The 17,267-nt window shown below is 37.2% G+C and overlaps 1 protein-coding gene across 4 annotated transcripts in view; it reads right to left on the reverse strand.

Annotated features, from left to right (window-relative positions):
• SLC4A5 (solute carrier family 4 member 5) overlaps nt 1–17,267 on the reverse strand; it is an 81,539-nt gene that overhangs the window by 16,774 nt on the left and 47,498 nt on the right. For 2 of the 4 annotated variants that reach the window (XM_072402786.1, XM_072402789.1), the window contains 9 exons: nt 16,880–17,013; nt 15,057–15,328; nt 12,189–12,250; nt 9,795–9,995; nt 7,725–7,838; nt 6,458–6,619; nt 6,191–6,369; nt 4,109–4,181; nt 1,903–1,971 (listed from right to left, as the gene is read on the reverse strand). In XM_072402786.1, coding sequence (XP_072258887.1) covers nt 1,903–1,971; nt 4,109–4,181; nt 6,191–6,369; nt 6,458–6,619; nt 7,725–7,838; nt 9,795–9,995; nt 12,189–12,250; nt 15,057–15,328; nt 16,880–17,013 — 1,266 coding nt within the window. Of the gene's footprint in view, nt 1–1,902; nt 1,972–4,108; nt 4,182–6,190; nt 6,370–6,457; nt 6,620–7,724; nt 7,839–9,523; nt 9,638–9,794; nt 9,996–12,188; nt 12,251–15,056; nt 15,329–16,879; nt 17,014–17,267 lie in introns of all 4 variants that reach the window. The other 2 variants (XM_072402787.1, XM_072402788.1) reach the window with 2 other exon arrangements.

The raw sequence follows: 17,267 nt of genomic DNA on the forward strand, positions 1-17,267 counted from the left end.
CTGGAGTTCTGTAGTCCATCAGGTATTATTTAAATTGTAATTCAAAAATAAATAATGGGGCTAAATAAAGGGCTATTTTGGCTAAAGAAGTTGAAAGAAGCATCTGAAGCATCTGAGGAGGAGAGATTTATAACAGAATAAAATTAATAAAAGAATATATATATTACACCTGTGTGGTCATGTCACGGCATACAATGCATATAGTTTTCTTTACAAAAGAGAAATAGAATAGCATGGCAAAGTCTTATTGTTTTTTTCAATGATTCATTATCAATGTTTGGTGCTTGTGACCGAAACACCAAACACCATTTCAATGTCACCTTTCCTACGACCTCCAATGGCAAAACTTTGCCAAACCCTGCTTTCTTGAGGATGCTTATACTGGCATCTTTTACTTGGCATGTGAATAGAGTTATTTACACAAGATAAACCAAACAAAAAGAAGGCACATACTGGTTACATACATACAATATACTCATATATATTATAGTATTATAAACCCCGAAACAACTGATGATACATCTCATACTCTGCATAATATTCTTATTCCAAAACTTGATAAACATTGACATCTTGTGGCTGATTTAGCAAGCAGTGGTCGGATACATTCAATGTACTTGTTCTATTCTTATAACGGTGATTCCACAACCTCCCATTCTAATATTGGACCTTCATTTTTCATTAATCCCATGGTGAGTGGGTTAAGGTGAACTACTTACAAAATAATACTGGGATGTTGAGCTTTAAAGTCAACCTATCACCAAAATCTTTACTTTACACAAAAGTGTGGATAAACCTTTATGTAAAGTAAAAAAATGATAATTTTATTTATTTAAACCCTTTTTTTTTAAAAAAACAAAGTGTACAGTCCCTCCCCTTTTGTCTTTAACGTTGTGGCAGTAAAGACAGAATGGGAGCGCAGAGCCTCCTGGAATATTCATGTCACGCATCCCAGGAGGCTTCTGGCTTTTTCCTGTAATGAGAAAAAAATTACGATCTCACGCATGCACAGTGAGATTGCCACTTTTTTATACCCATTTACAGCAGGCTAAATCACCTGATCTTGCACTGCGCGGGCACGAGATCAGATGAAGTAGCCTGCTGTAAAAAGGAAAAAAAGAGGCAACGTAGCTTAAAGAAGAAAAAAAAAGGCAAAAGATTGCGACCCAGGGGCGAAGTTGAATTAGAGGACAGTGCAGGACTCTAGATCTGGAGTGTATTGGAAGGAGTCAGTGGGCCAAACAAACCATCCATCTCCCAGGTGAGTCTGCATCACCTGCCTAATATAAATAGATGGTGATCTGCATTTCAGATTGAGAGGTGGAGTTGCAGCCTAATGCCAGGTGTGGCTTAGGGAGAAGACCTGTTTGGGGTTCTCTGTGGGGTCTGTGTGGGGGGTCTGTGTGTGAGGTCTGTGTGGGGGGGTCTGTGTGGGGGTCTGTGTTGGGGTCTATGTGGTGGCCTGTCTGAGGGCTGCGTGCAAAAAGGCTGAAGAAGCCTGTGTAATGGGAGAGCCAGGAAGGTCTCCAGATTGGGGGAGAAGGCAAAATGGGTCTGGTAGTGTCCCTTTCACAAAGTGTGAGTTTAATTTTAAAACAATGCTAAGAAATTGATAATTGTAATAGATGGATTATTATTTTGGAAACACCAAACAGTGATGCAAATTGTATTTTCTGTTCATGAAATAAATACAATGCAAAGGCTTTTTACCCCATTTCTGAAAACAGATGGGTGTATTTTGATGTCCGCTGATTGAACCTTATGACCTTTTTCGCTAATCTTACCCTGGAATATTACAATAAACCACTGCAGTCAGATTGTGTGACCAACAGAACCGACAAACTATCATCATTTCATGCTAGAGAAGAATATTAATATTCTTATAAATAGGTCGAGACTTACCTGAATTCCATTGAGCGATGCGACACCCATGTACAGAAAAATTCCATATAAAACAGGCATTGGAATATACTAAAAAATAACATAAAAAAGTCAGTATGCTACTGTGAATTGACATATGTTTTAAGGTTTTATACAACTAGCAGAAATATCCACTGAATTTTACTATCATCACCATGATGAAAAGTTTGTATCTTTTACTCTCATAGGCCAATGGCGCTATTATCGTTATAGTCTCCATATCCATTATAAGAATCTATTATTCTATCAGACTTGTTATAATTTACAGCATAGTATATACTGTTTTTCCTGTATTTGATAAGCTAATACCCTTAACCACCTGGCCATGTAGTTGTTGACTTTTTCACCACCAGATTCTACATGTAGTTGTTTTCTGACCATCCTCACCTGCGTTTCCCCCAAACAAATTATGTGTATACTAACACATTGCTATGAATCAAACCATAACCAGTATGAACTAAGCCTAACTATGGTATGTTTCATATTATGGAGATATCATACAATTATGAATCATTTTTATATTTATGTGCCCCACTGACTACATTAAGGTCCATCTTTATTACAAGTTTTCATTAGTAGTATTAATAGTTCCAAAGCCTATTTTTACGTTTACTTTCTGGGGAACACTTTATTTACAATATATGAAACCCACAAAGACCCCAATGAGTTTTAATAAAAAAGCCTGTAGCCACCAGTTTTTTTTATGTGTAATTAGAAAGATAACCAAAGCATTTTCCCCTTTTGAAGATACAACAGATCTAAAAAACTTGTTTATATTACTTTGTATAAGTAGTTTATATTAGTTGTTCGGTGTCATACTTAGAGATATGGAGTCTCTAGGGTGCACTATGGCTTGCACAATAGTGGTTTGAACCCTGAGAAGGGCCAGGTTGCAAGATCTAAACAGCAGCCCTTTTCTTTTCCAGAGCCTCTAGTGGTGAGGATGTTGTGCTGCAGGTTGCTGCAAGGTTGTAGTCCTTGGGCACATCAGGGTGGGGAGGACAACGTGTAGTACCAAATCAGCAAGCAGGAGTTAGTAAAGGAAGGCTGGGGTCGAGGCAGGCAGCAGACAAGCGTAGTCAGGAAAAAAAAAAACAGGCGAATACTAGGAACCCAAAGAATAGACTCCGGTACAGGGGGGTCACTGAAGGCACAGGGGAACACAGGTGACACAGGAGGCTCGGGTGACATGGAGGTCACTGCAGTCACAGGGGAACACTGGAACAGAACAAGGGTACAGACAAGGGAACAACAAGCTGAGTGACAAGGGGTCAACACAGGAGCTGGACAGGGAAAGCACTGGAAATCCTAAGCAGAGCTAGGGGGCTAGGCACTAGTGGAGACAAGTTGCACAAAGGCTAAGAGATGTGTCAGAGCCAGCTAAATAGCCAAAGGCAATTAAGTGGCTATTGGCCTGATTGCCTGGCAGGAGGGGTGATACTGATATAACTTGGAAGAGCAGGCGCGCCCAGGGTCACAACTGCCTGCATGCTCAGGAGAGAGACGCTGGCTTTTTAGCGAGGAGAAGGTGTGACATTAGGCATATAGTTGTTTATATTACTTTGTATACGGAGCAAAACAAATTCTGTTGGCATTAAATAGGCTGTTACATGCACCATGAATATTATCATATTTACCATTTCTCCAGCATGATCAGAATTTTTTTGCAAGAATTGTTATGTAAATAACCATTCCTGTGTTATCTGCATTTCCAGCTGCATCTTACAAGCATTTCTTCCGATTGAAGTATTTTTCCTATTACACTGCAAGCTCTCCTTGATGGCAACATGATCTATCTTGTCACCTCTTACTCACCAAAGTAATGATACAACAATGCCATTTACCAGCCCAATGCAGCCACTGCTTAAATAATTGTCAGTCTGCTTTCCTTGCATTCTAATTTTACAATATTTGAACTTTTGCCTTTTGCATTTGGCACACTATTAGCAAAAAATACTCATCTCTATAGGTGTAGTAGCCAATAAAAAACAATGATCTTTTGGTGATTTAACAGCTTGAAATTGATTAAAGGTGAAGTTGTTGGTTTGTATGTGGTTCTAAAAAAACTCTAATATGTATTGCCCTAATAAATATTGAAAAGATTAATAATATAAAACTTCCACATGGAATAGATGTGCTATACTTATTAAAATTATTGTAAAGAAAAGTTATCCGGTATATAACTTACCTTTAGTACAGGAGCAAGGAAAACTGAAATTCCAGTAAGGACAAACACTATAATCCCTGTTACTCTTTGTTCTCTGGTAAAATGATAAAAAAAAAACAATTTAAATACATTTATCTTAAGCTGATTATAAGTAAACTTTATTGCACCTCATGATATCGATTTTTTTTTATAGAACACATGGTGGTGTTGGCCCACAACCCACAATAACCAATGATACATCAAAAACCAGAGAGCTTATGTCCTATAAAATGCTATATACAAAAATTAACTTGTGGTTAAAGACAATTTAATGAGACATATAATTTAAGATAGCCTGGATCATCATTTTGATTTGCTTTGTTTTGCACAGACAAAAGGAGGATGAGGTCAATCCATGGGCTTCAATGTCACCTCTTGGTGAGAGACTTCCAGACCAGGAAATATAATCCTTCCGATGTGGTCTAGGTCTTTGAATTTGACTCCCCTATAACACCAGCGGGTATCAATAGCATTTAATCAAGAATCTTCAGAGGTTCTTCTGGACTAACTTCTTACCTTCACCATGTCAAAAGCAGTAAACCTTGTATTCCTTCAGATAGATCTTGTTTCTATAATGTGCATATGCAGCCTTGTTCGTCTAGTCATTATGTTGTGCTCGACTAATACTGTGAAAATCCTTGGGAGTCCAAAAGCAGCCCCATTGCTTACAAAGCATTAATGTGTCTTTTCTGAATTCATGAAGCAAATGTAAGCTGGACCATCCAATTCCAAATCCAAATACCATTACTCATTTTGTAGTTTATATTCCTGCAGCATTGCCACATTGAGGACATTAAAATACTTTAGTAACTATTGGTATGAGGGCACGTTTACTAGATTTGTGATTTTCCTATTGTGCTCCATCCAACGAATATTCACAGTAATATTTAACAGTTCTTTTGCTTTGCACAAGTAAGATTCCAGTCTTTTTCTCAAGGCATGAAACTATTTGCAAAATCCTTAGGCTTTCTCAATAATGTTTTTCAAATAGTTAACCAAACTTTATGCATGAACCTTCCCCTCCTTAATATCTCTTGCTTTCCTTGGCTGCCATATGACAGTATCTCTTCGCTAAATCAGAAGACCGATGTGCAAAAATTATTTCCTTAACTATGACAGCTCTCCTTTCTATTAGTGTCCACCAAAGGTTCCTAAGCAAAAAAATGCCCAGTAACCTAGATTCAACGTTTTCATAGCTGCTTTTGATGAGGTTTTGGAATTAGCCTATTTAATTGAATGTCCCTAATCTTATTTGTAAAAAACAATTCAGAAGTCAGAATTCTTTTTCCGCAGAAGTCATATTTTTTTAACAGACCCTAAGATAAGGATATTTTGACTGGCATGTAGTTGCAGGGCATTACCTCGGAACCAGGATTACTTTCATAGATATATAAATTAGTTCCTGGTTGGTGGATTATGCATATAAACAGAATAGTCTCAGCCTAAAAAGAGGAGCAACCTAGCATCCTAACATGGTGAGTTGTAGAGGTAGGTTGGGCATTGGTGGAACAGTTTGTAACAGATAAGGCTGGTCCTATGGACAATGGTTATTGGAATATGGAACATAACTTTCCTGACATAATGGGGGGATGCATTGATAAATAAGGGACATTTGGCACCTTGCATCCATACACATTATGGACCAAGACTAAAAAAAGACATTCACCCACTAAGGAGTTCCCCTAGATCAGTGTTCTCAACCTTTTTAACATGGGAAAATCCTTTAAAAAAAACTTTCAGGTCTTCAGAGAACCCATGCTATAGTTACTATATCCACAGCTAACATCATCTTAGGGTAATAATCCATTTGAAGAATGCCTCTTACATTGCTGGCCTTTGGGAAGAATGTCACCCTTACAGATAGCCAAAAAGATTATTTTTGTCACTTAAACTGACCTGGGAGGCACAAATTTCTCATTGCTCAAGAAACCCCCAGCAAACTCTGGAGGACCCTGGTTTATAAACCCTGCCCTAGGTCATAGGCATCAGGTAGTTCACAGGAAAATATTAAGCCTAGGACAGAAAAAGCAATGTGTTTAACATATCATTCTGTTACTGACCCACCTCACTCCTAAAAACTGAGGCTGTTCTCCAGGTGCACTGGTCTCTGTCTCCATTTTCAAGCTGTCAATATGAGCGATGGAGATCACAGTGGCTGCGACATACCAAGGTAGACCCATAAATGAGCAAACAGCCATCAGAATGCCTACCCAGAAGAGATCCAAATGATACCCACTGGCTTTCTAAAAAAAGAGAAACTTTTGTTTTACAGCTTACTAAATCATAAAGACACTTTAATAAAATTAAGGTAATGTAATCAAAAGTGCGTACCCTCAACTTGTGCTCCTTTCTGTTGACTATAACTGCAGTGATCTGTTCATCCATGAAGATCAGGATGGTCACCAACAGAGCTGGTAACGCACTGGCTAAATAGATCCACCAAGGATTCTTACCAAATGGGAAAACAAACCAACCTCGGTCTGGACGTGTAGGCTGGTGGAAGAAGAATACAGAACCTTTTGTTAAAATGAAGTCAACAAGAAAGGTATAAAAGAAAGGAGGTAATATAGTACAGTTTAGTTGTATGCCCCATTGTGCTGATCATTCAACTGGTGATCAAGAACTTGGTCAACTCATACATACAGTATAAGGATTAACACTATTTTTGATAGGAACCATTCTACTTGTCTTTCTTCATAGAATAAACAATCATATGATGGAATAAGCTGTCATTTAATAATTTATAATGACTGTAGAATAGAGGCCATGGTAGCCCTCCAAAGATATTAGGAACTTAAATGAGTTAAAATAACTTTTTACATTAAAATATTACCATGTGGATGAATGTTTTGCAATAGCATTCTGTTTAAGGCAAACCAATATCTATGTTTGTGTTGCATGAAGTTAGCTGAATTGAAAAATATTGTTTTATTTTATAAACTTTTCAGCTGGAAATATAAAATGAGTAGAAATATCCTGGTGCTATACAGCATTCCTTCATATGTAATAATAGAGAAGTTGGTGTGCATGTTGGGTAATTAGAGGTTCATGAGAAAGAAGGGAAAAGTCTGACTTTCTCATCCAAGTTATTAGATCCTATTATTTGTTGGAAGCTTTAATTTTTTAAAAATTGTATTTTGCCTCTTTATGTGTTCAAAAATTCTGATATAGCTAAGCATTCCCATTTTATAGGGTAGCATATGTTAAAAAATGACCAAAATGGCATATGGTAATATTTTATTCTTTGTTTACAAAGCAGTGTATACTGTATAAAGTATTTTATAGATAAAAGTTGAGTGATGGTGGATCTAAAGAAGATAATGGGCCTGATTTATTAAAGCTCCCCTAGACTGGTAAACATAGACTATTGTAGCAGAACCTGGGTGATCTAACAAACCTGGAATGGATTTCTTAACAATAATTTGCTATTAGTGGAAAAATGTTTTCAATCCATTACAGGTATGGTGGATCACCCAGTTTCTCCGAAGATAGTCTAGCTTCACCTTATCGAAACAGACCCAATGTGTATCCAAATGGGATAACACACATCACCCATTAGCATGCATCTCTTTTCATTACCAGGTGAATGTGTTTTTACCTTGAACTCAGTAGGCACTTGTAGTTTAGGAGTATTTAATCCAGACAGCATGTCCAGACCAACAAAGATCAGAATAGATACGAAGATTGAGAAGTCACTAATTAGTTTACGAAGCTTAAGAAAGCAGCATGAACAAGAGAAAAGGAAGAAGAATAGTTTAGAGACAGTTAGTAGATCATATGGCAGACCAAGTTGAAAAAAGTATCAAATATTTTTCCTTGATATCTTTGCATTCAAGTTTTTGGGTCAATGCTTCAAAGTTACATAGGTTAAAAAAAGACATAACTCCATCAAGTTCAACCACTAGGGAAATAAACATATCCCAGATATAAAACTCTATAGACATAAGCTGACCCAGAGGAAGGCAAAAAAAACCCTGCTTCGATTTGCTCTAACAAGGGAAAAAATTCCTCCCTAATAACTGAAAAGCTATAGGGACCCCTCTATTACACCAATACATGCAACAAATTGTAAAGAGGCAATGGTTGATTTACTTACTAGTTAAAAATAGCATTGAGAAAGAAATAATATAATTGTAAATTGGTATGTTAAGATGACCTCTAAAGTAAAACTTTGCTAAGCCATATTTATTACAAATCTAGTAACACAACTCTACTTATTTAAAAAAAAATTCAGGTCCTGCTGCTTTTCCTTTATGAAAAGTTTTTAGCACTTCGCAATGTTTGAAAGAAGTTGTGGTTGGCTATTTCCGCTGACTCTTCAGCATGTCCTAGCTGTCAATGGTGGGCATGGACAAAGACGTATTATGGCTCTCAGATATTACCAATGATTACAGAGTTGGTTTACACACCACATTTTTGTGGATATTTGAATGATCATTTGCTTACTGGTAATTCATCCAATAAAGATTATTTAGGCTAAATTTGGAGATCTCAAGGAGGTTTTCATTTTGCTTAACAGTGATTGAAATGGAAAGCAAACTTCTGTAGCTTTGGTAGCTACAAGAAGATGCAAGTCTGAAAGAACTTATCAAGATATCGACTGGTACAACTAGCAGATTGAGCAATTTATGCACAATTTTGCCAAAATATATAGCACAATCTGGATTATTTTCTGCCCTTTAACCACTATTTACATTTTATTACACAATTAAACAAAGGTTTTAAAGGGTAAAACAGCATTACTCAACCTTTTTAACATGGGGAAATGATTTTCAAGTCATACACCTGACAATAATAACAATATCCACAAGTTACAGTATATTATCATGGCGGTTGGGGTAAGAATGCCACTTATGTTGCTTGCCATCGGAAAAAATGTCACTCTTACAGATAGCCAAAAAGATCATTGGGGTCACCGAAACTGACCTGAGAGGCACAAACTGCTCATTGCTCAAGGAACCGCCAGCAACCTCTGGAGGAACCCTGGTTGTTTCACCCAAAGATCCATAAATGTTCATCCTTTTTACAGAATTTGGGATATTCTGTGTCCTGTCATCCATCTGATAGAACCGGAATGTCCTGCTTTGTAATTAAAATGCAACAGTAGACCTTTGCTAAACAACTCTGTGTTTGTTGGATATAGTAGGTTATAGTAGGTGTAGTAGGATATAGTAGGTTTCCCCTTCCATTATTTTTCTTTTTGCCGTTGTTCGAGTTGTGTTAGAGCAGACAACCACTGTCCCAAAAAAATTGCTGTATACCACTCACCACGCGTAAAAAAGCCCTAAAAATGGGTTACACACTACTACGTTACAAATTGACATGCATTATTGACAGGTAAAGAGGAAAGGATTGACAGGAGTAAAATGGACAGAGGAAGAGTACAAAGGGGCCAACCTTAATTTTACTAGGAACATGCAATTTTGGGGTCTCCAGTTCAAAATATGCATCCACACCACAGAAGAAGAGGATGGCGAAGACAATGGAAAAATCAGCCACCAGGGTGCGTAGCTGAGGAAACAGGTAACACAACAGGGTCAGCAAAATGGATAAAGATTTTGTAAGGTCAACACAATAACTAATTCTCTGCAAAGCAATAATCAATAAAATGAAATAATTTATATTGCATAATGCAGAATGTTTCTATCAGTTTTCAAATATTGCTTACCTTGGTTGGAAAATATCGGCTGAACTTGAATTTCTTTAGTGTTAGCGTCATGGAGTATGTTCCAAAGAAAAGGATGAAGGACATTAGCGCCAGGTCAGGAACGTAATTACATGAATTTCCCAGCAGGCTGCCGCCGTATTTTAGACATTCTTTCATACTCAGTTGGCTCCAGTCCATTGCTGTATTATTCATGACATTGTACTTGGAATACATGTGGAGAAGATAATAACCAAAATATTTTTAGAACAGCACTAATTCAACTAAATGTATCCTGCAGTCACAGCTGCATTTTACAATGGACCTGATTTAATTAGGCTCTCCGAGACTGGGGAAGATAGACTATCATTGGAGAACCTGGGTGATGCAGCAAAACTAGAATGGGTCTGGTCCAGGATTGAGAACATTGAACAACTAATGGCAAATGACTTTTAAAAAATCCATTCCAGCTTTGCTGGATTACCCAGGTTCAGTGTTTTACAGTCTTGGAGAGCTTTAAAAAATCAGGCCCAATAAACCTGATTTATTAAAGGTCTCCAAGGCTGGAAAGGATACACTTTCATCCATGAAGCTGGGTGATCCAGCAAACCTGGAATGGATTTCTTCAAAGCCATTTGCTATTTGTTAGCAAATATTTTCAGCCCTGATCTTGATCCATTCCAGGTTTGCTTGATCACCCAGCTTCTCTGATAAAAGTATATTTTCTCCAGCCTTGGAAAGTTTTAATAAATCAGGCCCAATGTGTCTTTTTGCATAAAATAAAGGATCCAGACTTTCCGTCTATTCATGCAGCTTGCAGTATTCCATTTTATTACTTAATTTGAAACCAATAACATTAATGATATAAAAAGTATACACAACACACACATATGGCGACCCTCACAGGACTTTTTTTTAGGGATGGCAAAAGGGAGAAACGTATTTTCATAAAGCTGATTTAGTTGCCAATTTTGCAAGTCAATTTTGCTATATTGCTACCAAAATTGCTGTGGTAAAGGACACAACAAAAAATTAATGAACCCTACTGATCCCTCAGACCCCCTGCCCCCATCCTTAGCAATTGTTGTAATACACCATTTTTAGGGGATTTGCAATTAACTTGTGAAGTTGGCATTCATGGGGCTTGATTTATCAAAGCTCTCCAAGACTGCAGAAAATAGACTATCATGGGAGAACTTGGGTGATCCAGCAAACCTGGTCTATCTTCTCCAGTCTTGAATTTTTCACAAATCAGGTGTCTCTATGTCTGTATTAAAACTGAGCTCAGGGTGTTCTACAGGGGACAGCATGATATTGTCAATACAAGAACGGGATTATACCAAATATAAATAAAGCGTCTGCAATGAAAGGAGAATACTGAGACCTCTCTTCTGGCATCTATCCCCACCATTCAGTTCTACTGCTGTGTCTACCAACAAGTGCTTTGAGGGTGGAAGGAAAGTAAAAGGAAATTGCAGCACAATTCAATAACACATTGATTTGTTTTAATATATACAGGAACATATAGATCATTGCATGGTCGTGTTTGGCATGAACTTTATTTCACCCTGTGAAAACATGATATACTGGATAGAGGAAGAATCCATAGGGATCATCACATTTTTATTGCCCTCTACGAAATGCATTCATATTTATGTCATATTTATGTCATATTTAACACCCATGGGCACCAATAATGTTTATGAAAATATTGAACATATGCCTCTGTTTGCTCAATTCTAGCATTACTAGTTATTAAATGTTGTATACTTATAGTACATATGATATATATATATATAAATAGCAAACATTTCAAAACCCTGGTAGCAGAAATTTAAATTTTTATAAATGGTTTAAATAATGCTGTATACTATATATACTCGAATATAAGCTGATCTACATATAAACCAAGGTCCATTTTTTTACCTGAAAATGCAGGAAAAAACAGGACTTAAGAATAAACCTAGAGCACGAAAAATGGTTGTCACCGTTAACATTCAAAGCAATCATCAATAGAAATGTCAATTATATTAAAATGATTGATGCGTTATTTTTAAAACATTTATTTAAAAGGGAAAAATTGTATAGGCTCAGTCTGTATATCTTTTTTCAATTTTTTTACAGTTAAAGTGCTTTGTATTTTTCAGCTGGTTATGATGGCCACTTGCTTTTTAATGAATACACTTTTTCTAATGACTTTTCCAGGCCAACAAAAAAATATTGGTTTATACATGAGTATATACAGTAAATGATCCTACAAAGCTCCTACACAGCTTCACAAAAACACAATGAATGACCAGCCTGTGGCTACTGATACTATACAATGATACATAAAGGCTATCATTATTCTGTGTATACGTGGGTCATATCTTACAAGACCTCAAAACTAAACATTCAGATCTGCTGCACATTACTTACCAAAGTTGTATTAGTGTTGTTTGGTGCAAACATAGCTGAAGCATTGAAAAAAGTTGTGTTCACTAAGAGAAAAAGAGAGGTTTGATTCAGAAGTTTTTTTTTACAAGCAGACTTTAAAGAAAAAAAGGTATATAAAAGTGTAAAAAATATACTACGCACATGTATGATGTAATACCACCTTAACTTGTAATTACCATTATGAAATTTGGTTCATGAAGATGTCATACATACACAACAGTAACATTACATAAATCAGTGTTTCTCATCCTTTTTAACATGAGGGAACTATAATTACTATATCCACAGCTCACAGTATATGAGCTTGGTGGCCGTTGTGAAGAATGTCACCCTTACAGATAGCCAAAAAGATCATTGGTGTCACTTAAACTGACCTGAGGGGCAAAAATATTGCTCAAGTAACCCCTAGAAACCTCTGCAGGAACCCTGGTTGAGAAACACTGACATGGATAATACAAAAAGTGTAAATAATTAAAGAACAAAACTCAAGCTACATATGCCTCAGCCACTTTTGACATTGTAGGGTGATAACAACTTCTCCAAAGGAAATTTCCCATTGGATGTCCCAAAATTGGTTTATCTTTAAATAGCAATTAGTCTATGGAGAAAAAAAAATGCAATCTACCCATAGATCTAGTGGCACAAGGAGCCAGGGCACCCCAAGTGATAAAATTCACTGTTACTGTAGTGCTCCTCATCAGAGGACGTCTCTGGGGCATGGGGTGCAAAGGGGAAGAACGTGTGCTGGAGGGTCGGTATTAAGGAGGACATGTAGGTTGAGTGTTTTCTAGGGTGAAGGATATGTGTTCTAGAAGGATCCTAAGAATGGGGACATGTGTGCTGGAAGGTTCTTACAAAAGAGGACATATATTGGGGGAAGCACTGGAAGGTTCCTAAGAATGAGGACATGTGTGCTGGAAGGTTTCTAAGAATGAGGACATGTGTGCTGGAAGGTTTCTAAGAATGAGGACATGTGTGCTGGAAGGTTTCAAAGAATGAGGACATGTGTGCTGAAAGGTTCCTAATATTGAGGGCATGTGTGCTGTAAAGTTCTTAAAATGAAGACGTGTACTAGAAGGTTCCTAAAAATTAAGGGGGAGGTGGAATACTGTATGTGCTTGGAAGAGCAAGGAGTAAGGATGCCAAAAAGTCATGACATATGTGCTAGAAGGCTCCTATGAATGAGGACATTTGTGCTGGAAGGTTCCTTTAGAAGAAGAACATATGTGTTGGAAGGTTCTTAAAAATGAGGACATGTGTACTAGAAGGTTCTTAAGAAGGAGAATGCATACATTATGTGCTAGGAAGAGCAGAGAGTAAGGTTGCCAAAAAGAATACCATTTGTACCAGAAGGTTCCAAAGAATGAGGACATGTGTGCCGGAAGCTTCCAAAGTTCTACAAGTAGCAAGTTCTTTTTTGTTTTGAATTTTGCTATAGGGCCCAGAGATTTCTACCTATTCCCCTTCCATAGATCACACAGTTGTCTATACATTAATATAAAATAGGCAGCACAACACATTTTTCAAAGGTTAGAATAAAAACTGAAATGGTTTGTAGAAATACTTACACAGATTAAGAGCAGCTAGAGAAAAGACATGGAGGGAATAAGAAGAGATGTGGCAGATATCAGTTACAATAGTCGTTCTTAGGATATGGATAATCCACATTGTCTAATATCTTCATCATCTCAAACCCATTCATTCACTTTGTTGTTTTTTTTTTTAATACTTTACATTAAAAGTGATACAGCCCAGTCCCTATGTCCATCCATAGGTAGGTAATGGACTATATTCAGCAGTGGTTTGCAGTTATGTCAAAAAGTCATTACCACACATGAAAATTATTTTTATAATGTTTTTAAGAAAACATCAACTCTTCATTCAAACAGCCCTTGTGAATAAAGGGGATGAATATATAACACCCACAAATGGTTCATGCAACTATAATTTAAAAAAAAGAAGATTTGGCAGAGGGAAAAATTACAGCAAAACTAAAGTTCCACTTTAAAAATTGGCAGTCAGGCCCGTATTTATTGTAGAAAGGGACAGGTGATGATGACTTTCTGCAATAAGCATTCTCACTTGCCTGATCACTCCCTTGAGCAATCAAAATCAGTTCAGAATGAAGAAGAGAAAGGGAAGATAAAAAAGAAGGCGGCTTCCGCAACAAGTAATTGTTACCTGTATATCTAATCTTCTCCAGTATATGACTTGAGTGATTTCTAAATCTCCTATATCCCCTGAGGAAGCTATGTTGCGAAACGTGTTGGTAAAATATAACTTACATCAGAAAGAACCAATTAGTGATATCCTTTTCTATATAGCCTTTTTAAAATATTTGATGATGTATCCGAAATGTATGATCTGGTAACAACCCTTAAACCCCATTCTTTCATGAACACCCAGAACAGGTCTATGGGTCTCTTGTTTCTACTGTTAATTATTTGCCATAGCAGAGGTAAGGTAATTCCTTGTTCCCATCTATTTGTCCTGTGACCTCAAAAATATATATAAAAATATCACTAAACACTGTATGAATTCATTTTTTTCAAGCACTGGGCCTACTATAACAAAGTGTCCATTGCAAGAACTGTGCATCTACTTCCCCAGCATCCAATCAGATACAAGCTTTGATTTCCTAATATTCATTTTTCTATGCAGGTTTGATTGGTTGCTGGGGAACAAAGTAGACAATTGTGATTGGAGCCACGTTGGGTAATCAGAGCCAAAATATCCGTCTTCAGGTATGAAAATTGTTGAACATTTTACTGCTTGCTTTAGGCTCCAACATATTAATAATAATTTTTGCATACAGGGCCAAGGTGGAGGCAGATTAATAGGTCCACTGACCTGGGTCCGGTGCCACGCATTCACATCGGTATGTTGTCACGTAGTCGGGCTTGAAGTCGGAATTGATGGGGTAATACTTGAAAGCCCCGATCATCTTCTTAACAGCGTCATAAATGAAAATGAAGCTGATGAGAGTGGAGAATCCTTCCTCTGTGAAACGCGTAATGTACTTAATAATGAAGCTGGCATCGGTGGCCACTAGAATAAGGCACTGCAGGGCTGAATGGAGACCAATCCACAAACGGAATTCCATATAGTCAATATCATTGTTCCTGAAAGCAAACTTTTAACACAGTCATAGAATTAAATAGGGTATTGGTTATACTTTAAGAAAAGCTTAAGTCCTAATTTCACTTTGTAACACTTAAAATTATTAATTAACTAGACCAAAATCCAGGTTTGATGGATCACCTAGGTTCACCCATGATAGTCTATTGTCTACACAGTCCTACTGAAAGCCTTTGATCCCTGTACTTACTGCACCCAGTAAATCTGAGCTCCATTCTAGGGAAGCAAGATACCCAGAATGGAGCGCTGTCCTAACTTTGTCTTCTTTCTCGGCTTCCCAGTTATGTTCCAAGCCGCCATCTTCCTATAGCTTCTTTCACTTTGGTTTTTAATGATGTCCCCTGAGCTCGCACTGCACATGTACAAGATCGGGTGACAACTCTTCCCGCAAGGTCTTCAAAAGTAATCAACAGAGCACCCATCTCACTCTGCACATGCGCACTTTTACATTTGAGGAACCCCCCTACCGTGATGGCACAATGGCCAGTCCATGGCTTGCACAGAAGGAGCTGCCCACAACCTTCTGGAATATATGACGTAAGTATTCCAAGAGGCAGTGGGTTACCCGCATCAATCTTTATTGCCAGGATTGCAGGATTGAAGAAGAGGGCAAATATAAAATATGTATAAAAAAGTTAATACAAATAGAATAATAAAATCATTATGTAAAATAGAAGGTCCTTTTATATAATGTTTATTTTATGATCATAGGTCTTCATTAGGTCAACATACGTACCTTCACCTTCAACATTCAAACCCAGCTAGAAAGGTCATTCAGTACGATGGGTGGTAATGGAGCACCATTGGGAGGATAAATCCTTAGGTGCAGAAGAAACAACCGGAAGTAGTAGTAACTCTTGCACAGTTGTCCCCAGAAAAGATGTCTCCTGACCTTGTGTTGTGTTGGCAATGGTCACTGGTACCATTTATTCCAGTAATGGGCTTGGCAACCTGATATCCACAACCTACTCTTTACTAATGGTCACTGATACATATAGAGGGGTTGACATCCCCAATAGGACACTTTATCCAAACCTGAAAATAAAGTCTTTGGCTTGGTGATCAGGTTAATGGGTTTGCCTATTCTATCTGTCCTGAAAAGGCATAAGAGGCATGGAATTCAAATGAATTTTAAATCACAAGCCTTTTATACCATTTTATACACTGTTACAACTAGTCCATTAGTTTTGATTCATAAATGAACCTATAAAAGTTCACATTTTGTATCATGAAGTTCAATTTACCAAAGCAGTTTAAGTTATTCTTTTACAAAAGTGAATTATCACTTTGCAAGGGATCGTTACCTTGGTGAATATGCTGACTTTACCATTCAATCACATGCAAGTTAAAAGGAATAAGTTTCATTACATTTCTTTGCACGTGATAGGTTTTTCAATACAGTTAAGTAAATTTTTTGCAACATTCACTAAGCCAATCAAACTCATTGCTTTAAAATCACATGATCAGGGGAATTATATTTGAAGACATTTATTGCGCTCAGTGCTGCAGCATAAGATGTGCAATGGTTCACTTACTTGCTGAAGTCAAAGAGAAGTTTTTCAAAGATGAGAATAGGACCGGTGCTGCTCAGGATGATAAGAGGTTGTCCAGCAAACAGACAAAACACAGAGCCTGTCATTGCTGTCCCGAGGAAACTCTCCATCACTCCCTGGCAAGGGAAAGTTAAATAAATGGGCAATGCAGCAGCCAAATAATACAAATTATACCAATTATACCGAATATATATTAGAGTAATGCAAGCTGACTTTATATAATTATCATCATTAAAAGTGGGTACCTTCTTTAACAATCTTAGAGTAGAAGACCAGTGTGCAAATAAAGCTAAATAATATATATATTTATATAAAGCATCAGGTCACTAACTTATACATTTTGTAAAGAGGATAAGCAAAAGCATTTTTT

Source organism: Pyxicephalus adspersus, chromosome 2, assembly GCF_032062135.1.
Source record: "Pyxicephalus adspersus chromosome 2, UCB_Pads_2.0, whole genome shotgun sequence".
NCBI lineage: Eukaryota > Metazoa > Chordata > Amphibia > Anura > Pyxicephalidae > Pyxicephalus > Pyxicephalus adspersus.